General features: G+C 44.6%; 6 protein-coding genes and 1 long non-coding RNA gene across 7 annotated transcripts; 3 read left to right on the top strand and 4 right to left on the bottom strand.

Annotated features, from left to right (window-relative positions):
- Window positions 1-79: 79 nt before the first annotated feature.
- LOC136195630 (17S U2 SnRNP complex component HTATSF1-like) lies at window positions 80-1880 on the bottom strand. The gene is made up of 12 exons (XM_065985017.1): window positions 1587-1880; window positions 1407-1538; window positions 1315-1354; window positions 1219-1269; window positions 1088-1168; window positions 961-1034; window positions 838-912; window positions 695-783; window positions 558-648; window positions 415-504; window positions 300-365; window positions 80-252 (listed from the first exon to the last, which is right to left on the bottom strand). The coding sequence occupies exons 1-12, from the start codon at window positions 1758-1760 to the stop codon at window positions 112-114; spliced, it is 1104 nt and encodes a 367-aa protein (XP_065841089.1). The 5' UTR covers window positions 1761-1880; the 3' UTR covers window positions 80-111.
- Window positions 1780-3821, bottom strand: LOC136195629 (platelet-activating factor acetylhydrolase-like). Its single transcript, XM_065985016.1, has 10 exons — window positions 3228-3821; window positions 3101-3178; window positions 2939-3053; window positions 2777-2888; window positions 2605-2718; window positions 2468-2556; window positions 2265-2413; window positions 2193-2217; window positions 1989-2140; window positions 1780-1928 (listed from the first exon to the last, which is right to left on the bottom strand). Exons 1-10 carry the CDS (start codon window positions 3478-3480, stop codon window positions 1837-1839), a joined length of 1179 nt encoding a protein of 392 aa, XP_065841088.1. The 5' UTR covers window positions 3481-3821; the 3' UTR covers window positions 1780-1836.
- LOC136195628 (uncharacterized) lies at window positions 3377-5510 on the top strand. Its single transcript, XM_065985015.1, has 5 exons — window positions 3377-3567; window positions 3624-3744; window positions 3797-3876; window positions 3928-4057; window positions 4140-5510. Exons 1-5 carry the CDS (start codon window positions 3526-3528, stop codon window positions 5438-5440), a joined length of 1674 nt encoding a protein of 557 aa, XP_065841087.1. The 5' UTR covers window positions 3377-3525; the 3' UTR covers window positions 5441-5510.
- LOC136195626 (fibronectin type-III domain-containing protein 3A-like) lies at window positions 5423-9444 on the bottom strand. Its single transcript, XM_065985014.1, has 21 exons — window positions 9116-9444; window positions 9011-9070; window positions 8897-8961; window positions 8755-8849; window positions 8528-8706; window positions 8297-8474; window positions 8160-8246; window positions 8034-8109; window positions 7920-7982; window positions 7807-7872; window positions 7643-7761; window positions 7473-7578; window positions 7355-7420; window positions 7088-7305; window positions 6898-7041; window positions 6754-6846; window positions 6543-6703; window positions 6296-6493; window positions 6080-6246; window positions 5894-6027; window positions 5423-5843 (listed from the first exon to the last, which is right to left on the bottom strand). The coding sequence occupies exons 1-21, from the start codon at window positions 9436-9438 to the stop codon at window positions 5523-5525; spliced, it is 2919 nt and encodes a 972-aa protein (XP_065841086.1). The 5' UTR covers window positions 9439-9444; the 3' UTR covers window positions 5423-5522.
- A 34-nt stretch (window positions 9445-9478) lies between these two features.
- Window positions 9479-10382, top strand: LOC136195495 (thioredoxin reductase-like selenoprotein T1b). The gene is made up of 5 exons (XM_065984820.1): window positions 9479-9529; window positions 9582-9591; window positions 9662-9894; window positions 9957-10044; window positions 10096-10382. Exons 1-5 carry the CDS (start codon window positions 9479-9481, stop codon window positions 10215-10217), a joined length of 504 nt encoding a protein of 167 aa, XP_065840892.1. The 3' UTR covers window positions 10218-10382.
- A 1565-nt stretch (window positions 10383-11947) lies between these two features.
- On the bottom strand, window positions 11948-13225 carry LOC136195496 (ubiquitin carboxyl-terminal hydrolase 9X-like). The gene is made up of 6 exons (XM_065984821.1): window positions 12835-13225; window positions 12652-12764; window positions 12435-12593; window positions 12335-12382; window positions 12160-12275; window positions 11948-12110 (listed from the first exon to the last, which is right to left on the bottom strand). Exons 1-6 carry the CDS (start codon window positions 13223-13225, stop codon window positions 11948-11950), a joined length of 990 nt encoding a protein of 329 aa, XP_065840893.1.
- A 4577-nt stretch (window positions 13226-17802) lies between these two features.
- On the top strand, window positions 17803-18261 carry LOC136195067 (uncharacterized). Its single transcript, XR_010671771.1, has 3 exons — window positions 17803-17850; window positions 17909-17997; window positions 18058-18261. It is a non-coding gene; the product is annotated as an uncharacterized lncRNA (long non-coding RNA).
- Window positions 18262-22463: the final 4202 nt, after the last annotated feature.

A 22463-nucleotide genomic window follows, 5' to 3' on the forward strand; every position in this document is an offset into this window, starting at 1 on the left:
AACGACTATCTAGCCTCTCCTACGTCGTGACATCCGATATAGAAAAGCACGTGTACGTATGTACGTTCAGTAAAGTAAATGTTGTACAGGAATTGTATTTCTTTTCTACGCTTAGCTTTTTTCAAGAAACGTTTCCCAGTTCTTCAGGCGCTCCTCCCTTTCTTTGCTCGTCTCTTCGACTTGATAGTCGGTCGTGCCATCCCACAACTCGACCACGATACTTTTTCCTCCAAAAAATCTCCCATTCATAGCCTGAAAATCGAGAAAAAAGACTCGCTAGTCGATGGGACTAAACATACGCTGACGCATTCGTCTGCCATTTCTTGTTCCCTGAAAGCCACGGAAGCCACGCCATCTGGGTGGCGCTACAGGAAATAATTAGCATACACTTCCTAGTTACCACAGCTTCCTTACGTCGAATATCAAGACTTTCTTGACGTGACCGAATTTTTTGCATTCTTCCATGATATCGTCTTTTATGTCGGTTATGGCAACGGGGTTCTCCTGGACGAGAAAATATGACGTCGTATCATTAGTTCACCTTTATGAAAACTAACTTCGAATTCTTTGGGTTCAAACATATTTTTAAATATAACAATTCTCTCGTTTTTAGCTCGTTTCTGAGTTGACTCTTGCCATCCGAGGAGCCTAGGGATAAATTAGTCAGAATATAAATAAAAAATTTGACGTCTACTTTTCTTGTGTATTCGCTTTTCGTTTCTTTACTTTCTTCTTCTTTTTTCGAAGCGCCGTGTTGTAGTCTCCCTTCTGAGCAAACTTTGCCTGAAATATATTAGAAATTCATCTAGCGCGTTTCCTCTACAATAGGAAAGAGACCCTTTCAATGGAGAGTTTCTTCCCCTTAAACAAACTCTCGTCCAATAATTTAATAGCCAGGTCAACGGATTCTTTCTAAAACAAAATAATCAATTCCATTTCTTAGACGCTATGTTATATAACCTTTAAGTAGCCACAAAGGCCATCTCCTTTCAGATGTCCTTCCTCGTCTTGATACAATTTAATTTTAGGCTTGTCTACAGATCATTTCTATCTATTGTGGATTGCCTCAGAGTCTCGATTGACTCACTCGTATCCGGATCCTCCATTATTATCCCACATTTGGACATGAGTTCGGTAAATTCTTCCAATGTCGTGTCCTCATGCAGTCCTAATGAGTCAAACATAGACCATACCTCATTTCTATATAAGAAGTTGTACCTGACACGTAGACGTTTCTATTTTTTGACTCGTCAACGTCAAACCATCCAGCTAAAATGCGAGTGAATTTTCAGGAAACAAATTTCATCGGCAAACCAGCGGGTTCTTCCGGTTTCGTCTTAGGTATTCCACTTTTCTACATATATGACGTCATAAATCTCGCGAGGCAAGCAGTAATAAATGCAAACTTCGGCTTTCTTCTTTTTCTGCGGCTTTTCAGGAGGCAAAGCTGCCGCTTCGGCGGCTCGCTTGCTCCATTCTTGGGCTTCGGGCGTAAATCCGTAGTTTGCCTGATAGCCGGCGATGAATTCTTCGTCTACCTGTAAAGAAATGCGTTTAGTGATGCTGAACAATACAGATCTGGCGACCTTAGGAAACCACGCTTTCTTTTCGTCATCCCACTCGAAAACGGTCCCGTCTTGAGGATCGATGAATGTCTTTTTCGATTCGCTTGGATTGGGAGCTGCTGCAGGAGCCACGGAAGCCTTTAATTCTGCCACGAAGTCTGCAGTAGCGGCTGAATTGTCGGGTTTGTCGGACATTTTCGCAAAGGTGGTGCAAGGGTGTAGCGTGCTGTAGAAAAATGAATAAATACATGTAGTGTTCTTGAAAAATTGATTAGTCCGTCTCTTTGACGGGCGATCCAATCATAACACTTTTGTTTTTTGCAACCTCCCCTTCTAGTAGACTATCAAAGGCATCTTGCTTGCCTAAACACAATAATTCTCTTTCCTTGACTTCGGAGTGAACTGGACAGAAAAAGTTCTTACATTCTAAGTAGGTCTGCAGAAAGGCACTGGTAAAGCAGTGGTTCAGTTCCAAAGCCTTCGCATGACTCAACTCCCCGATGAACTTGAGTCGACGAGCCAAGAACGTGCGGAAAACGAAGCCAAAATCAGTGCAAAATTGATGTCCAGTACCCCTACATTAGACCTGCAAGCACACACGTATTAATCTTAAAAACATCTGTGTACCGTATAGTGAACATTTTTCGATGAGCTATGATAACAATTTCAATTAAGCAATCATGGGCTTGGGAGGCGTACCTGGATCTTTTTCTATTACACTCTTTATTTTTCGAATGTTCTCAGGCCAGTGAAAGGTTTCAGAATTCAAAAAGAGAATAGGCTGCTTCATCTCCATTGGATCGTCACGGTCAAAAGGAAACATCCAGGCGTCATACACCACAGCACATCTGTATCAGGATAACGAGTGAAAAAACGCACTATAAATTCATTTTTTTTCTGACTTAAAACGCTCATCGAGTAGAGACCGAATTGACGTAGTTCCACCAAAAGAGTGACCTGCCATAGCCACTTTGTCTAAATCCAATCGATTCTAAGAGAGTCAGACTGACTACCAATTTAAATGTCACTGATTCTATACTTTCAGTTGTTTCAAATCAAAAGAACAATTTAACTCGTTCTGAATTGCTTCTCCTGCATTGATTTTTTCAAGTAAATCTAGCAGTCGCGACGTTTCTGCAGCCCTTTGGGGCAGCTAGAGCAGACAAGACACTGTCTACCCACCAAAGAGCAAGATGCACCCCCCGGAAAACCTGACGATTCCTCAATGGCCACTCCTTCTCTCCGGGCTTCAAGTGTTGATATTCAAGCCACTGAAACTCACCGCACTCAGTTTTGAAAAACGTTGCACAGGCAGTCATGTCTCTATAGTAGTCAGGATAAGAGTGTCCTATATCATCATCCTTCTGTAGAACCTGTGTTCTATGGCTGCAACGAGAAATCCTTCTGACGCCAAAGTACAGCACAGAGCGCTGTACGACGTTCTCATTCCCGCCAAACCGTGGGAAAAGATGATGACAGGTAATTTATCTGACAAAAAGAACACAAGTACTTCAAACACTTTATCTACTATCTACCGTCATGACTGCCAACATCAGTCTCAGTGCCGTTGGGAAGAAGTGGCGTCTCCCATAGACACATCGCTTCCTCAGAACCTAAAGATTTTAATTAACTAACTCTTATATCTGACGTCATCAGATGCACCTCCTATGAACCAAAATAGACGACCGACTATCGCCTGATTCATTTTCATGTAATTCGCATAGCCAGCGGTGTAACGACGGTCCGGCAACCACGCAGCCGCTTTCGCCTCCGCCGTCTCGGCCGGCGTTGGGTAGTAGAGCCGAGCGAGAAGATTGTCGGGACCCTTTCCAAACAGCAGGTCAAACGTTCCGACTTTGAGAGATCCTGGACGAGGAGGAAAGCCCTCCTTTCGAAAAGCTCGCAAGAATGACATTGATACTTTTCTAACGTGCGGTAGGTCGACTAACAATTTTCTGCAATGGCTTTTTCAGCGCCGAAGGAGCTCCTGAGAGATGCACTGGTACTAGGCGATGACTGTCTACTAGACTTGCACATAGGGAAGTCTCGTGCATAAAGGGGGCCCTCAAAAGGAGAACGACAAGCGATTCGTACGTTCGCTACCTGACGTTTGTGCACTTCAACCTCTCGCGACTCATCGACTCGGGCGGAGCTTCTCGATATCGCAGCCTGGACAAAAGTAAAGCGGCGACGAGAGAGTTCCTAGTTTTTGTTGACTTTCTCTTCTGAAGCCGACAAAAACTTTTCCGCATTGGCTTCCCAAAGCGAAGAAGCGAGCAAACTTCTCGTGCACATCGGATTCGAAGAACAGGTACCGTTACGCCCCTTCCCATTGACGTCATCAACGTCAAATCTTTCTTAGGTTCACTCGCTCGTTTTGAACAATTTTGATTCGAATCAAGCAGCCATTATATCGCTATGCGAATTGGCATTAGAGGGTCTCACAATTGCAAAGAGCGATCCGGCGAGTCTTGTGCCAGTGTCCAGCACAAGTAAGTAGAAAGGGGCCCCATTAATTAATAAATTAATTAAATGTAATTGACATACCAAGTATCAATAAGCCAATGATTTTAGCTCCCCGATCAGCTCTCATTGCCTACATGGCATACCACTACTACATTCGAACTCAACTACTCACCCTCCACACGATCCCCCATCTCCTCCCCGCGACCTCCACCGACATCCAACTCAGCATGATCGCCATCAACTCAGCTGCTCAGCATCTCGGCGTTCTCGCCGACCAATCGGTGACGCGCGCCCTATGGGACGGTCTGACGAACGACATTGTCACCCTAATCCAGGGAACGTGCAGTCGAGACGAGCGCTACAAAATCGGCTGCACGTTACGCGAAACGGGCGATGAAATGATCAAAGAGATCATGTCAACGCTCGACGTTGATCCGCGACTCGAGCAGATTTGGTTCCACGCGCAAAATCTCCAAGCGATACTCGGTTTCACGTTCACCGGCTCGTTGTTGAATCGCGACGCCGTTAATACATATTTGTCGATTAGTGCTCGCCTTCGACCCGACTGCATGACTGAAGAATACATCGCGCGAATGGACACGTCGTGCGAAATTGTGAAACAGTCGCTCAGCTATAGTCTCGACGACGAGCAAATTCGTCTTCTCCACGCGACCGTTCAATGGCAAGCGGAACACTTCCTGCGACAGTTTCGCGTCGAAGCGTTCGAAGCGTCGTCGACGGGGACGCCGTGGGACGCGTTACGGAGTATGGATAGTGGCGTGAGCGCTGATTTTGCTGAGATTCTACGCGATAATGCTGAGAGGGAGCAGCGGGAGCAGCGGGAGCAGAAACCTAAAGTAGATAAGTCATGCGGCGGAGATGGAGGGAATTCCGACGATCTTGATTCCGCTGAGCGTTTGGAGAGACTCGAGGCGGAAGTGACGGCGGCGGCGACGTTGGGCGTTCTGAGAACGGTCGAGGTTAAAATCGGCGCGGCGATGAAGCCCAAGGTGGCCGCCGTGGCGAAACTGAAAGACGAGATACGAGAATTAAAGGAGACAATTACTGATAGAGTACCGGAGTTTATTCGATCGATCCTTGATTCTACCATTTCGGAGAAGGAACACGAGCTCGAGTGGGCTTGCAAAGCCGTGCGGCAGTTTCAGACGCTTCAGCGTATGGGCGAGATCAAAGTGCAGGCGTTTCAAATGCGATTGGACGGTCTGGACGTCGCCGTGATGCGCGAGTGTCTTTGTGGGTTCGTAGAGTCGTTTCGGAAGGAGATGGATCTTGACCAGCTCGTGAAAATCGTCGCTGCGATGACGGAGGTCGTTCCTGGTGACGTCGTTTGGAGGTCGGGCATGAGGGAGCGATTTTTGAAAATGGCTGAGAAGAATCCAGCCACGTGATAGGATTTTCGACTTGTTTTTTAATAAATCAAATATTGTAGTTATTAATCATAACTAGGGGTGTTCACGAGGGGGCTTCCGTCTACGTCATCAAGTAGCCTAACAAAATAGCAATGACTATGACAGCCACCATGACTGCAATCGCTATTTTGTTAAAATTGCTCATAGGATCATCGATAGGGGCTTGTTCTTGCGTCGAATGATTTTCTGTGTCAACGGCTCGTTTTTTGACGGGTACGGAATCCTTTTTCTCCACTGGTTTCGTTTGGAAAGACAGTAGGGTAGAGAAGGGACTATACAGAACGGAAGAGTCGATTTCAACCGACACTCGCACTCTGAGTCGATACGCAGTATCCGATTGAAGCGTGGATAGCCAAAACTCCGTCGCATCTCCTCTAAAGAGCTAAAGGAAGACGCATAGAAAAGACAAAAAACATTCTTTAGCTACTCCACCTGATCGAAATCCGAGCCAAATCCAATTTTCTGCATTTGGAGCTCGTAGACGTAATGAGGTAAGTCAGCAGCTTGGGGACTGGGTTTCCAGGCGATGTGAGCTGTTTCTGACGTCACATTGGCACACGTCAGCCCTACGAAACAAATTTACAGACGTAAGAGTTTCAGGTGATGCTGAAATCACACCGATCGGTGCCGGAGGTGGCGATTGGGTCGTGCGGTAAGTGATCGCTTCACTCCATTCGCTCTGCCCGCCGCTGTTCACCGAAGCAAGTCGAAACGAGTAAGGAGAGTTGACTTGCAGACGATTGACGCGATGGGATGCGACTAAGCCGCTGTGGACCGTCTGAAATCTGAAAAATCGCCGGTGAGGAGAAAGGATATAGGGACGTTTTTGCCTACTTGTTGTTTCCGGCGCTTTTCATCTGCAAAATGTGTTCAAGTTTTTCAGGATTTTCCCACTTGATTTTGAGACTGTTGTACGTTGCTTTCACCAGATCGGGAGGATGTGGCGCGGATGGTGGCGCTGTTCCCGTCGTCGCTTGCAGAATTTTACTATAGCCTCCCGCACCAATTTCGTTGATGGCTCGAATGCGAATCCTAAGACATCGATACAAAAGAAAACCCCCTGAATTTATTTTTCAAATACTTATAAGTCGTCTCGGGATGAAGATTGGGCACAGAAAAGCATTTCTCCTCTGTTTGAAAGACGTCGACTCCGATGACGTCGACGTCATAACGCAAAATAGGTGAGCCGTTGTTCAAAGGATCTTTCCATTCAATGCCAATTGAATCGACAGTAGAGTGACGCTAGAAAATTGCCAGTAAAACGAATAAACATACGTGATCGTAGCCCTTACCGTTTGAAGCGACTGAACGGCTGAAGGCGGACCTGGCGGCGTTACTATGGTCACCAGGTCGCTCCAAGGACTTTGGCCCACTGTATTGGACGCCTTATACAAACGATGAGTGTTTCATTGACTAATTTTTCCAAAATTGCTAACCTGAAGGCGGAAATAATAATAGGTGGCTGGTTTGAGTTGTTTGACGTCGCAGGCCAAATCTGGACCACTATAAACGCATTCTTCTACTTCGTGGATGAGAGCGAGGCGATAGGAAGTCACTGGACTGCCATTATCACAAGGCGCCTAAAGGAAAAGAAAATCAAACGCGTTTTTAGTCACTGCTTCGCACCTTCCACTCCAAATGAATCCGATGCGGAGATTTGCACTGGTACGTTGGCGGGAGAGGCTTCCCTGGAACGGATGCTGACGTTTCGGTGACGAACTCGTTCGACCACGATCCAAAACCAACGGCGTTCTTCGCTTTGACTCGAAAGGCGTACGATTTTCCGGGGCTTAGGTTGCGTACAAAAAACGACGAAACGGGGCCCGAATAAACGTCGACAAAATCTTGAGAGTTAAATTCTCAAGTGCAGGGGTCTGTAAGGGAATATCTTACCTTTGTCTGATTTCATTTGAAGTAAATAGTCTGTAATAGGAGAACCACCAGTGGCGTCAGGCGACTCTGAAAAAAAAAGCATCAAAAACTCTCTTCGAGGGGAAACTATTCTACGTACCCCATGCAATGGGAAGAGAATCCGCTTTAGCTGTCTTATTTAATCTCAAGTTTTGAGGTGATCCAGGCACAACTGGTCTAGTGCTAATCGACGATGCTGTGGAAAACTAAAAGAGTACAGGAAACGATGATAATTCTATAGTTATGTGCACAGAAGTGACGTCTATTTACAGGGCCTACTCCTCCCGCTGATGAAGCGGATACTCTGCACCAATACCGAGTTCCTGGAGCCAGGTCTTTGATGGTGCACTGATTGAAAGAGCCGTTGTAAACGTCGGTGAAACCAGTATCTGCAGAAATTGAACGTGGCGTGAATAAAAGGTGTCAAATTTCACCTTTTTGTCTACTAATTTCAACCAAATAATTTGACACAGGCAAGCCTCCATCTGCCTTGGGAGGACCTAAAACTAGGCTCAGAAAAAAACACTACTTGAAGATTATCAGCTACCCCAGGACACGGTTAGAGACGTGGATTGAGAAGAGCCAACAAGTTGAGGAGCCGAAGGGGGTCCTACATATATAAATGACGATTTCGTTCGTATATTTTGAAAGTTCTCCTAACCTGGCTTATCAGGAGACGTTCTTATATGAGCTACACTACTGAATTTGCTTGTTCCTGAGCTGTTTGATACGCTCACCTAAGGCAAAGGTGAAGAAGTTGAAGGTGACTCAGTGGACACTTGTATACCCGAAAACTGTACTCCGTATATGACGTCAAATCAGTAGAAGTGAACTGATCGTCACTTCCGTGATAAACCGACCTGAATCCATAACCCTAGATAAAATTAATAGATGAAAAAATTATCTGTAGAGCTGAGCTCTTACGGTGGCCGAGTCTTCCATTTCCAAAGTGTACTGAAGCGACTCCACATCAGACGAGGAGGATTGAGTACTATTCCATCCAATAGTCAAAGAACGAGGTGTCGAAGAAATCAAGTGCGGTTCTGATGGAGCAGCGGGAGGCCCAGTTTGCGTAGCAAAACGTTCAATCTCGCTCATTTCACTACAGACGGACTTTCACATTCATGTGTACAATACTTGTAAATTTTATAATGCCTTTTTCCGAGAGCGTTTTCAGCGCAGACTTTGAACCGATAGGCGTGCCCCTGTGCAAGTTTGATCAACTTGTGCTGCTTCTGAGAGCCGGAATACGTCAAAACAAACTCCTCGTCTTCTCTACCTTGATCCCAATACAGATGATAAGCACTAATGTCGCTACCATTATGGTATGGCGCCTAGATAAAAAATAATTGCACTTCAATAAAAGAGAGGAGATCTCTTACATTCCATTTGACTGTGATGCTGTTCTTTGTTCGGCTTGCTAGTCTCAGCTGAGATGGCTTGTCTGGGACTTCGCTCAGCGTTTTGACTGTGACAACTGAGACAGATACATTGACTCTAGCACAGATGCAAGATCAAATAGACCTTTTGATTCGCCATAAAGAGATTCGGTGGGAGAATCTTCCTTACTTTCATCATACGCTCGCACTCTAGACAAAAACATCAGTTTCAGTCCAACAACAATAATGAAATTTTCACCTGATAAAATATTCTTTGCCAGGCGTTAGTTGATCAAGTTTGTAGGCTAAACCGTTTCCCCTACGAAAGACGTTGCTAGGAAATTTTTCTAATCTGTGTGCGTACTTGTAGACGGATTTTAATTTGGTGGTGTCTTTCTTTTCGTTTCCAACAAAAAGTTCGTAGACGACTTTCCCTTTTGCCTCGTCGAGACTCCACGAAATGGAGGCGCTGCGACTCGTCGTATCGCCAACTTCGACATTTATAATTTGGGGTTCTCGAGGTGGAGAGGGAGGAGGAGGATCTTCCCTCTTTACTGCGCGACATCGAACGCTGATGGGACGACCCAGTTGATCTCGAATCACAATCGACGTCCCCGCTTCTGACGCAGCAGCCACCAATTCGCGCAGCGTCGCTTCGGAGATCTCCACTCTGTGTTCTGACGACATCTTACTAACGCGCGTAGGATATCAGAGGGGAGGAAAAGCGATGTTCATCGTCGTTTGTCTTCTTGTTTTCGCCGCGTCGGGCGTCGCCAAGGCCAAACCGGACTCTCTACAACACCCCGCTTTTTCGGTTCCGACGCTAAAAGTTCTCTACTGGTAGGTAACGGGACCCCCTTCGCGAAACGCACCTTCTTGACCTCTCGCGATCTGAACAGCTACTCCTGAGGCTACAAGCGGGTCTTTGAGGAGCTGACCTTACGCCTCAAAGACAAATTTCCCAACCTCCCGATCGAAGGCGACAATTTTCCTCCCCATCCCATTCGTCAGCATTTGGCCGCTTTTCTCTCCCTGGCAAAATTCGCGCTCATCATCGCCGTCCTCGTCATAGACAGCATCACAGAAAAACTCGGCGTCAACATCGAGCACTACCCAATATTAGGATGGTGTAGAGAAAACAAGGCAAACCGAAAACCCTCCCCACGTCTTTAGATATTTCTCTATCTTTATACCAAAATATTTAGTTGACGGCCTGTCTCATGATTTTCTTCATAACAAACACGATAGAAAATCAGTTGATGGCCACCGGTGCTTTCGAAGTTTCGCTAAACAGTAAAACTGGTCACATTTTTACTCTAGAATTTCCTAGTCTTTTTTGCTAAGATGAAAGGGTCTGGTCCAAACTTGAGACCGGTCGTCTTCCGTCGCTTCACGAGCTATTCGACATGGTAGAGGAAAGGGCGAAGATTACGACTCTAGATATGAAGGGATTCAGTGCTGCGTAATAGGTTTTCTTATTTATTCTTCGTGTACGTTTGTATCTGTTCGCGGGATGTCGCCACGAATGATAAGAACTAGAGAAAGCATGCGTATAGTGCTTCTAGTACTTTGATAAGCCAGGCGATTTCCCCGCACTGCGTCATTACTCTATCTATTCTGAACAAATATATTTCTACAATGGCATGATCACGTGAAGCAATCTATGGTAGCAAACCACTGACGGGTCCCGGACAGAGATAATGACACGAGTACTGTACTGTAGAACGCAGCCGATAGTGACGGAGATAGCAGAGAAGCGCAAATCAATGAAGAAGAAATCGAAACGATTTAGACAAATCACGATTATTAGATCCCCCTGATTTGGTTGATCAACAGATTTCCGATTATTTGGAAGAGGTACTGCATGATTTAGACTATATTCCAATATACTTCTTCTGTACACAACTGCCAATATAATGAATATTCCCCCAAACGCGATTCTTGATTAAATAATACCCTTCTTTGCCAGAACTCTTACACACAGGAGTTCTGTTGTTGTCTTGCATGTCTCGTCTATTACTACTTTAGACAATCCAATTCCATTTGGAATTTCACCAGCATATCTTTCATTTCCGTCACTTGCTCTTCCAATTGACTTCTCTGTGCATCAGCAAGCTCTAAAATGAATTGATAGATATCGTCTAGCACTAATAGTAAATACTATATCTCACCTATCAAGGCCATGAATCTTTGCTCGTTCTGCTCATTGCATGCTTTCAATTTTTCTTCCAGTAGAGAAATTTGCTTAGCCAGTTCTGCAAGACATTGCGTTTATTGGTCCAATGAAACGTTTTTTTAATTAAATCAAACCCATTTTTTGCAGCACTTGTAATTCCAGCAGCCGGCCTACCTTCCCAGCCATTACGCCATCCTTGTCGACTTCAGCCAATCGCCGAATCAATTCGATCAATTTCTCCCTCTGATGCTTTCCGGCGTGCACCCAACTCTCCTAAACGTCGACAATAAACCAAAACACGACGAAAAACAGATCGCAAAGTACCTGAACGCAATGAAAAAGATGATCAAGCTGCTCAGGAGAAAAACTCCACGCAAACTTCGCCAAAAGATCGTGTACGTTCTCCACGATTGCATCATCCTTTCCATCCTAGAGCAGGCGTAGAACTCGCAAAGAAAACGTCTCGTTTCGGTAGCAACCTGAACGGCCCAAATGGCATCCAAATCCGCCTGATTAAACGCCTTCTCTTGAAGCATGAAATGCAAAATGCCTTCCAGTTGCTCGACGCAATCAGGATTGTCGCGCAAGGCAATAGTCAAAACGTCGTTGTTCTTGATCCACAACTGAAGGAGACGGAAAAAAAGGCGAAAGTAGTCTTTGAAAGAAAGAAACAAAGACCTCTCTCTCTCACTCTTATATCTCACCACTAGCGTTTCCGCGCCGACAGTTTCGTACTCCTCGTATTGTCGTCTGTGCCACGGTGAACTGTACAACGTCCAAGCCATTCCGTTCACTTCATGGAGAGCGATCATTTTTCCATTGAAGGACGATATTTGAAGGAGCCTTTGTATAGAATAAATGAGAGCGTATTTTTTTAAATTTAATTAAGGATCCCCCCTTCTTACCTCAATATCATCCTCATTTTAACTTCCCCAAACATCTCCTTTCGATCCGGATCGCCCCAACAAATAACTTTCAAATACTTTCATAATAAAAATATTTAAGTTAAAATGTAGTTTTTTAATAGGGGGTGAACTGACTTGAAATAGTCTCGACAAAGCGTCGTTCTTTCAAATCGTCGTCGGTGAGACTCTCCAACACCTCCAGCATTCGATCGGCGCACGGAATCAAGTATTTTTGAAAGCATTCCAAAGTCAAAACGTCAGCGCAGCCGTGAAAAGGTCTAGAGAGAAATAAATTAATAATGGCAGTCTAAAATTCTTTTCCAATACCGAATGAGCGCAGCCATGATCTGCACGTTCAGGTTGCTGCCTTCGAGTACGCGCTTTCGCAAGACGTCAAATCCGTTGTAGGATCCAAAGGCGTTCACCAAATCAACAAGCCAACCCTGGGGAGAATGAAAAAAATTAGAGACACGTATCTAGTAGAGTATGACCCCTTGCTTACCATGGGTTCAGGTTCTGCCGGTTTCGCATAGACTACATCAGTAAAAGCCTAAGGAAAAAGCGTTTTCTATTAGAACTTCTGCTGTTGATTAGTTTAGTACGTAATCAGAATTTTCTGGCGTTTTGGTTTCGTTGACAAAGTGGAAGTCAGACGAAGGACTTAAGACCATTGCAAGAAGATCGAGAAGGTGCAAGACGTCGTCATTCAACTTGAGAACGCACAATTGAACAAGTCGAAGATTGTTCTCTTGAATGTATTGCTATAAAAAATCTTCATCATCATACGTACGAGTTACAAATTCTCAAAAAATCCCAAACCTGAATTTCGGCTTCCCACGAGTAGACAGCCTCGTCCGTCAAAATTTTAACAAACGACGAATAGAGACCGTCTCTAAAGAATCTCTGACACGGCTCGCTTTGAGAATCCAAGCCTGAGAGTAAGTAAGGCAGGGTCTCCCTTAGAAAATCTCCACTGAAAACACCCCCTTCCATCTAACTAACCTCTCTTGCACAATCGTATCGCAGCCAGAAGCAAGACCTCCAAATCGCCGCGAGGCGTCACCGGCACAATCCACTTCGTCCCATTCAAACTATCGTCTAATTTCTGCAACACTTGCACCGGAAAATCCGCTTCGCCAACATTTTCCGTCATCGACGGCGGTGGCGACGACGACGGCCGTTCGTCGGCGGCGACCACCGATTCGTACGGAGACGGCTGATCCGGCGGAACGCTTCGTTCGATTTCGCCGCCGCCGCCGCCACTCTCTTCGTCTTCCCGCAACGGCGGAAGTCCGCCGCTCACGTTTAAACGACTGCCGTCGCCGCCGGAGTCGCTTGGATTTTGTCCTCCTTCTCCTTGGCTATTGGGATCGCCGCCTCCCGACACTTCCATTGGAGCGCGAGTGGGGAAAAAAGTGCTGCAAAGGGGGAGTCTAAATGCGCTTCGATTGCGTTCGAAGCGTCGAACGGGGGGATATGCGGAGACGATGCAGGTTTTAGGAGAGGTTTCGGCTGCGATACGATGCGAAGAGCGTTGGGATAAGCGTTCGCGATGCGTTTTTTGACTGTTTCGACGCGTTTTGTGCGACGATGAGAGTTCGATGGTCTTGGTTTGCTAACCTGAGTAGATTTGTGCTAAGTGAATCGCTTTTGGGCCGTTCGAGAGCGGTCTGGCGTCGAAATGGCCCCACGAGGATGCCACGAGGATTCGCGACTACGCAAGTTCAAATAGCGTACGTTAGCTTCTAGGATGTAAGCGCGGTCAACCTCGGTCAACCGCTGCAATTTGCAGACTCAATCGGCACAGTTGAGCCAAAAAATCTATTTTTCGGCTCTGAAACGGTCTATAAAGCTGCCGCTATTCGCACAACTCAACCCTGAACTCAACGCGTCACTTTTCTTCCTTTCCCTTCGCATTCAATTGTGCTTCCCTAAGCAAAAGAAATTAAAAATGATTGAGATGTTAAAAATAAATCTATACCTCATGCTATTGATCCTTCTCTTGCTCCTGGTAGGTAACGGGACCCCGTTCGTGAACGCACCTTCTTGACCTCTCGCGATCTGAACAGCTACTCCTGAGGCTACAAGCGGGTCTTTGAGGAGCTGACCTTACGCCTCAAAGACAAATTTCCCAACCTCCCGATCGAAGGCGACAATTTTCCTCCCCATCCCATTCGTCAGCATTTGGCCGCTTTTCTCTCCCTGGCAAAATTCGCTCTCATCATCGCGTCCTCGTCATCAACGTCGAGCACTACCCAATATTAGGATGGTGTAGAGAAAACAAGGCAAACAGAAAACCCTCCTCATGTCTTTAGATATTTCTCTATCTCTATATCAAAATATTTAGACAAATCTCGATTATTAGATCAGATCCCCCTGATTTGGTTGGTCAACAGATTTCCGATTATTTGGAAGAGGTACTGCATGATTTAGACTATATTCCAATATACTTCTTCAGTACACAACTGCCAATATAATGAATATTCTCCCAAACGCGATTCTTGATTAAATAATACCCTTCTTTGCCAGAACTCTTACACAGGAGTTCTGTTGTTGTCTTGCATGTCTCGTCTATTTCTGCTGCTTTAGACAATCCAATTCCATTTGGAATTTCACCAGCATATCTTTCATTTTCGTCACTTGCTCTTCCAATTGGCTTCTCTGGTCATCAGCAAGCTCTAAATGAATTGATAGATATCGTCTAGCACTAATAGTAAATACTATATCTCACCTATATCTTTTTTCAACGCCATGAATCTTTGCTCGTTCTGCTCATTGCATGCTTTCAATTTTTCTTCCAGTAGAGAAATTTGCGTAGCCAGTTCTGCAAGACATTGCGTTTATTGGTCCAATGAAATGTTTTTTAATTATTAAATCAAACCTATTTTTTGCACCACTTGTAATTGCACCAGCCGGCCTACCTTCCCAGCTATTATGTCATCGTCGTCGTCGTCGTCTTCAGCCAATCGCCGCCTCAATTCGATCAATTTCTCCCTCTGACGCTTTCCGGCTTGCACCCAACTCTCCTAAACATGCATGTAATAGAACAAGTTTTACAGTAGTTTGGAAAAATGTCTCGGTTTGTCTTGCATGAAATTGCAGGTGTCACAGTAAAATATAAAGCAGAGTGCAACGTGAAGGAAAAAAGAGAAGGGTACTTGATGGTGATGACGATGAATATTATCATCGATGATCAAGTATTCTTCTCTTCCTCAATCATACAGAATAATTACAAGGGACTGGCCAACTGTTCTCTCCTGTAATAAATTACAGTGAAATTACAAGGGACTGGCCAACAGTTCTTTCCTGTAATAAATTACAGAAAAATTACAAGGGACTGGCCAACTGTTCTCTCCTGTAATAAATTACAGGAAAATTACAAAGGACTGGCCAACTGTTCTCCTGTAATAAATTACAGTGAAATTACAAGGGACTGGCCAACTGTTCTTTCCTGTAACAAATTACAGGAAAATTACAAGGGACTGGCCAACTGTTCACTAGTGTAATAAATTACAGTGAAATTACAAGGGACTGGCCAACTGTTCTTTCCTGTAACAAATTACAGGAAAATTACAAGGGACTGGCCAACTGTTCACTAGTGTAATAAATTACAGTGAAATTACAAGGGACTGGCCAAATGTTCTCTCCTGTAATAAATTACAGTGAAATTACAAGGAACTGGCCAACTGTTCTTTTCTGTAATACAATACAGGAAAATTACAAGGGACTGGCCAACTGTTCTCTCCTGTAATAAATTACAGAAAAATTACAAGGGACTGGCCAACTGTTCTCCTGTAATAAATTACAGTGAAATTACAAGGACTGGCCAACAGTTCTTTCCTGTAGTAAATTACAGAAAAATTACAAGGGACTGGCCAACTGTTCTCTCCTGTAATAAATTACAGGAAAATTACAAGGGACTGGCCAACTGTTCACTAGTGTAATAAATTACAGTGAAATTACAAGGGACTGGCCAACTGTTCTCTCCTGTAATAAATTACAGGAAAATTACAAGGGACTGGCCAACTGTTCACTAGTGTAATAAATTACAGTGAAATTACAAGGGACTGGCCAACTGTTCTCTCCTGTAATAAATTACAGTGAAATTACAAGGAACTGGCCAACTGTTCTTTTCTGTAATACAATACAGGAAAATTACAAGGGACTGGCCAACTGTTCTCTCCTGTAATAAATTACAGGAAAATTACAAAGGACTGGCCAACTGTTCTCCTGTAATAAATTACAGGAAAATTACAAGGGACTGGCCAACTGTTCACTAGTGTAATAAATTACAGTGAAATTACAAGGGACTGGCCAAATGTTCTCTCCTGTAATAAATTACAGTGAAATTACAAGGAACTGGCCAACTGTTCTTTTCTGTAATACAATACAGGAAAATTACAAGGGACTGGCCAACTGTCCTCTCCTGTAATAAATTACAGTGAAATTACAAGGGACTGGCCAACTGTCCTCTCCTGTAATAAATTACAGTAAAATTAAAAGGGACTAGCCAACTGTTCTCTAGTGTAATAAATTACAGTGAAATTACAAGGGACTGGCCAACTGTTCTTTCCTGTAATAAATTACAGTGAAATTACAAGGGACTGGCCAACAGTTCTTTCCTGTAGTAAATTACAGAAAAATTACAAGGGACTGGCCAACTGTTCTCTAGTGTAATAAATTACAGTGAAATTACAAGGGACTGGCCAATTGTTCTTTCCTGTAATAATTTACAGAAAAATTACAAGGGACTGGCCAACTGTTCTCTCCTGTAATAAATTAGAGGAAAATTACAAGGGACTGGCCAACTGTTCTCTAGTGTAATAAATTACTGTGAAATTACAAGGGGCTGGCCAACTGTTCTCTCCTGTAATAATTTACAGTGAAATTACAAGGGACTGGCCAACTGTTCTCTCCAGTAATAAATTACAGAAAAATTACAAGGGACTGGCCAACTGTTCTCTAGTGTAATAAATTACAGTGAAATTACAAGGGACTGGCCAACTGTTCTTTCCTGTAAGAAAATTACAAGGGACTGGCCAACTGTTCTTTCCTGTAATAAATTACAGAAAAATTATAAGGGACTGGCCAACTCTTCTCTCCTGTAATATAATAAATAAACGCTGGAAAGAACCGAATGGTAATTACGCGCACATGCACGGGAAAAATTCGGGTCCAGCAGTGGTTGTAGATTTGCCGCCTGCCCTCCAACTTTCACACCTAAGCTAAGCGTTCCCCTTGATCGACTCCCTTCAGGGTCCTGGGACCCCACTAAAACTCCGTGTGTCAACCTGTCGCTAGCACTGCCCTCTTTTGCGTTTGGTCAGCTAGCTTTTGCATTCGGAGGCTAACAGTTGCGAGCGACAGCTAGGGGAAGCCATGCATGGCGTTGTTGTGTCCTTGGTGATTGTTAGGGCCGGGCTCGCTCTTTTCAAAAATGTCACAGACGTTTGGAACTATACCTTTCAGTTCTTATGCGCTTATCGTTTGCAGCATTGGGTTCTTTCTAGGGCATGGGCGAAGTGGCGGCAACTGAAAGAATGTATATGGCAGAGATTTTTGTGTCTGTCGAGGGCTTGGTTGGTTAGGTACTTCAGGTTGCTCAAAAATTCTATCATGGGCGATGCCGGCGCGTTCATTTCTGCAGCAGCAGAGGCTATGATAAGCAGTACAGCATGCGTGACTAGCTTACTCTGAATGAGCGGCAAATGAGGCGCGTGGTATTTTGACTACGGTAGAGAGGCGCTTCGCTTATTTTGACTGGTACAGTGTACCATGGTGAGTGTTTAGGCTACTCACCACGCTCCCACGAGAAATGGTGGTGGTAATCGATCTCAAAATTGATACCGTCACGCCTCCCTACCACGTCTAGACAAAATACCGCACGCACCTCATTCACATCGCTCATTTCAGCGAGTCACAATGCTGAGCTCCTTAGCGTCGCTTCAACTGCTGCAGCGACGGACACAACCATCTCCCAGGCCCGCCCGTATAGAATTAAATGATGAAGAGCGATCAGTACCTAACCAAGCCCGACAGACACGGGCACATATCCCTTACATATTTCTTATGTCAGTTTTCACCACTTTGCCCAAGCTCCGGAACAACAAACTGAACGCCGCAAACGGTAAGTGCACATCGGCACGACCTTGAAAAAACCGAAAGGTAAGCGCATTGTCACAACGGGTGTACCGAAAAACATGACACCATCCGTTCTGACCGCAGCATTCCAAACTTCTGTGACGTCACATCCTGTTTCACGAATAGACCCAAATTTCTCCGAAACGAAAAGAGAAGGACCTTAACAAATACCCAGGTGCACAACTACAATGTATCGGACACCTGAGGGACCCAGTCGCGAGAGCCTACTACCCACCACTTTTCCGGTACGCCCGTTAGTAATTTTTTACATCCCAAAAACTATGTCTCGGTACTCAGGTACCGAGACAAAAAGATACAGGTACGCCTCCAAGCCTGTGATAGTTGAAATTGTGGTTGGGGTATCACTATAGGGTACACAGATGTTTTTAAGATTAGTACGGCACAGCATTGACGTAGCAAACTGCATGTCGTCATACTCACTAGCAGGTAAGCTGAACTGCAGAAAAACGAAAAGGCGCCGTCGTCTTCTTCTCTTCTAAATTGAAAGACATTCTTCCCTTACATATATGTGAGCTCCCCGTCGCCTCTGTTTGACCACGCGTCGTACGTTCGTCCAGGAGCGGGGGAGTATACTTCGACCCGTATATTCTCCTTCGGTTCCGTGCTCGATGTCTCTGCCTGAACATGCAGCCAGCGAAGCCCGATTGCGAACGAAAACGTCGATCGAGACCGATTTCGATGACGTCCGCGCCATTCGCGTGCGGTCGATGAATGAACAAGAAGAACGAACGCATTCAGCGCCGAAGGAGCTACTAAGAGATGCACTGGTACTAGAGAAATGACTGCGTACTAGACTTGCACATAGGAACTTATCGTGCATAAAGGGGGCTCTAAAAAGGAGAACGTCAAGCAATTCGTACGTGCGCTACTTGACGTTCGTGCACGTCAACCTCTCGCGACTGATCGAATCGGGCGGGGCTCTTCAATATCGCAGCCTGAACAAAAGTAAAGCGGCGACGTACGAGAGAGTTCCTAGTTTTTGTTGACTTTCTCTTCTGAAGCCGACAAAAACTTCTCCGCGTTGGCTTCTCAAAGCGAAGAAGCGAGAAAACTTCTCGTGCACGTCGGATTCGACGAACAGGTACCGTTACGCCCCTTCCCATTGACGTCATCGACGCGTCAAATCTTTCTATAGGTTCACTCGCTCGTTTTGAGCGACTTTGATTCAAATCGAGCAGCCATTATTTCGCTATGCGAATTGGCATTGGAGGGTCTAACAGTGGCAAAGAGCGATCCGGCAAGTCTTGTGCCAGTGTCCAGCACAAGTAAGTAGAAAGGGGTCCCAATAATTAATTAATTAATTAAATGTAATTAACACCACTAATCCAATGATTTTAGCTCCCCGATCAGCTCTCATTGCCTACATGGCATACCACTACTACATTCGAATTCAACTACTCACCATCACCCTCCTCTCGTTCTCCCATCTCCTCTCCGCGACCTCCACCGACATCCAATCCAGCATGATCGCCATCAACTCAGCTGCTCAGCATCTCGGCATTTTCGGCGACGACCAGTCGGCGACGCGCGCCCTATGGGACGATCTGACAAAGGACATCGTCACCCTAATCCAGGGAACGCTCAGTCAATTCCAACGCAACGAAATCGGCGGCAAGTTCCGCAAAACGGGCGATGAAATGATCAAAGAGATCATGTCCACGCTCGACGTCGATCCGCGACTCAAGCAGATTTGGTTCCACGCTCAAAATCTTCAAGCGATACTCTGTATCACGTTCGCCGGCTTGTTGTTGAATCGCGACCACGTCGATACGTATTTGTCGAATTGCGCTTGTCTTCGACCCGACTGCATGACCGACGAATACATCAAGCGAATGGACACGTCGTGCGAAATCGTGGAACGGTTGCTCCTCGGCTATAGGCTCGACGACGAGCAAATTCGTCTTCTCCACGCGACCGTTCAATGGCAAGCGGAACACTTCCTGCGACAGTTTCGCGTCGAAGCGTTTGAAGCGTCGTCGACGGGCACGCCGTGGAACGCGTTACGCAGTATGGATAGTGCCGATTTTGCTGAGATTCTACGTAAGGCAAGTTATAAATTAATAAAGTTTTAATTAATGAAAAATTTATTCTCTCTTCTCCTCCCTCAATGTTGATCAGGCCACAGTACAGAAGGAAATGAGAAGGTGATTGACTCGTGTATTTGAAGCTAATTGTATGATACGCTTGCTCTAAGAAAATTGGAAGAGGAAAACAATGCCTTGAGACTGGAATTGAAGAAGTCAGAGTAATCAAAAATCAATACCGAGATCCAACAGATATACATGATGGTGGTGTATGATGCTAGGAAGAAAAGCTTGGATCTTCTATCGGAAAAAGAGAAAATCAAAGAGGAATTGGAAAAATTGTCGGCGCGACACGATAAATTGATACAAGGCGCGAGTTCAAAAGAAATGCAATTGAAATCAAGGTGGGATATATACATTGTGACAATTAAAATGCCATTTTAATTATGAAATTAGAATCGAAGAATTAAAGGAGTAGGATGAAGAGATCGAGAGGATGGCTGAAGAGATTCAAGATTTGAAAAGCGCGAACGATCCTAAGGGCGACGTCCGCCGTCTTTCGGACGAACTGAAACGTGTCAACGCTGAACGAGAAGCCGGTACACCAGCTTTTTAATTCAGCATAATTTAAATTTTATATGCGTTTTTTTCAAGATTTGAAAGTCGCAGAGGGCGAGGTCCGCCGTCTTTCGGACGAACTGAAACGTGTCAACGCCGAACGAGAAGCCGGTACACCAGCTTTTTACTTCAGCATGATTTATCAAGATTTGAAAAGCGCGGACGATCATCAGGGCGACGTCCGGCGTCTTTCGGACAAACTGAAACGTGTCAACGCCGAACGAGAAGCCGAACGAGAAGCCGGTACACCAGCTTTTTCAATTCAGCATGATTTAAAACTTTATATGAGTTTTTTTCAAGACTTGAAAAGCGCGGACGACCTTCGAAGCGAGGTTCGCCTCCTTTCAGACCAACTCAACCAGGTCATCGCTGAACGGAGGCGAGACCGAAAAGCCGGTATACCAGCTTTTTCAATTCAGCATAATTTATAACTTTATTATATGAGTGTTTCTTTAGTAGACGACCTTCGAAGCGAACTCCGCCGGCTCACCCAATCGACACCAGAAGCTGGTATACTTTTCAATTCAGCATGATTTAATTTTAAAACACTTGTCAATAATATGGGCTCTATGTTTTATTTTAAAAGAACGGGAACAATCGGACGAGCAAGCGGCTGTCGCCGTTGCGATATTAGAGACTGCGATTCGTGAAACAGATTTGGGTAAACTTTCAGTTGAACACGGTTTTTAAGTTTCTAAACTCTTTTACACAATTTCAAGATTTAAACCGATCTGTCCCTGAGCAATCTTTCACTGTCACCGAAGAAACAATCGGTAAATTTCAATTCAGCATCAATATGAGCGCTATTTTTTTATTTCAAGAACGGGAACAAGAGGACGAGCAAGGGTCCATCCTCGTCGATACGTCGGAGCCCGATTGGAACGTCGAGATACGTGACGGTGATTTGGGTAACTTTCAGTTGAGCACGATTCTAAATTCTAAACTCTTTTACACAATTTCAAGATTTAAATCGATCTGTCCCTGAGCAATCTTTCACTGTGGCCGAAGAAACAATCGGTAAATTTCAATTCAGCATCAATATGAGCGCTATTTTTTTATTTCAAGAACGGGAACAAGAGGACGAGCTAGAAGGGTCCAGGCTCGTCGATAAGTCGGAGCCCGCGATTAAACCAATGGAGATCGTGTTACGTCGCGGTCATTTTGGTAAACTTTCAGTTGAGCACGATTCTAAATTCTAAACTCTTTTACACAATTTCAAGATTTGAATCTATTTGTGCAGAAATTTCTTGACGTTTGTCTGAATATCGGTAAACTTTCAATTTAGCGTTATTTCAGCTTTTTCACTTTCTGCTTTCAAGATCCCTCTACGTGTATTGACGATTTCGGACTCGAGCAATGGGAAGGTAACATTTAATTAATGTGATCACGTTTTAATTTATTTCTAACCGTTTTCTTCATAGCCGTTGGAGGTAAAATCAGCGAAAGTCGGTGATGTATAATTTTGACGTCGTTTTTCTTCTAGCTGACGACTTGGATGACGAAGCATTAGGTAAGTGTAAAATGGCTAAGCTGTTACGTAGTCTGTTCCGTTTGTTTCTCATTTTTTCTGCGTAGTGTAGTAGATAGATGTAAAATAGATTGCATTAACGTAAAGCTAAAAGGCAGTTCCAAAAATTAGACGAAAGACGTTACTATAGAGTTTACGTAAATTAGTACTTCTTGCATAACTGTTGTGTACTGACCAATCATTGTACAAATTTCTAATTATCGTATCTTTTTAGGGGAACTACAAAATGGAGAGCGGAATGGTAAGATCAGTGTAGAAACCGATTGTCATGATTCTGATGTTCTTCTTGAAGAAATCTT

This window comes from Oscarella lobularis, chromosome 14, assembly GCF_947507565.1.
Source record: "Oscarella lobularis chromosome 14, ooOscLobu1.1, whole genome shotgun sequence".
Lineage (NCBI taxonomy): Eukaryota > Metazoa > Porifera > Homoscleromorpha > Homosclerophorida > Oscarellidae > Oscarella > Oscarella lobularis.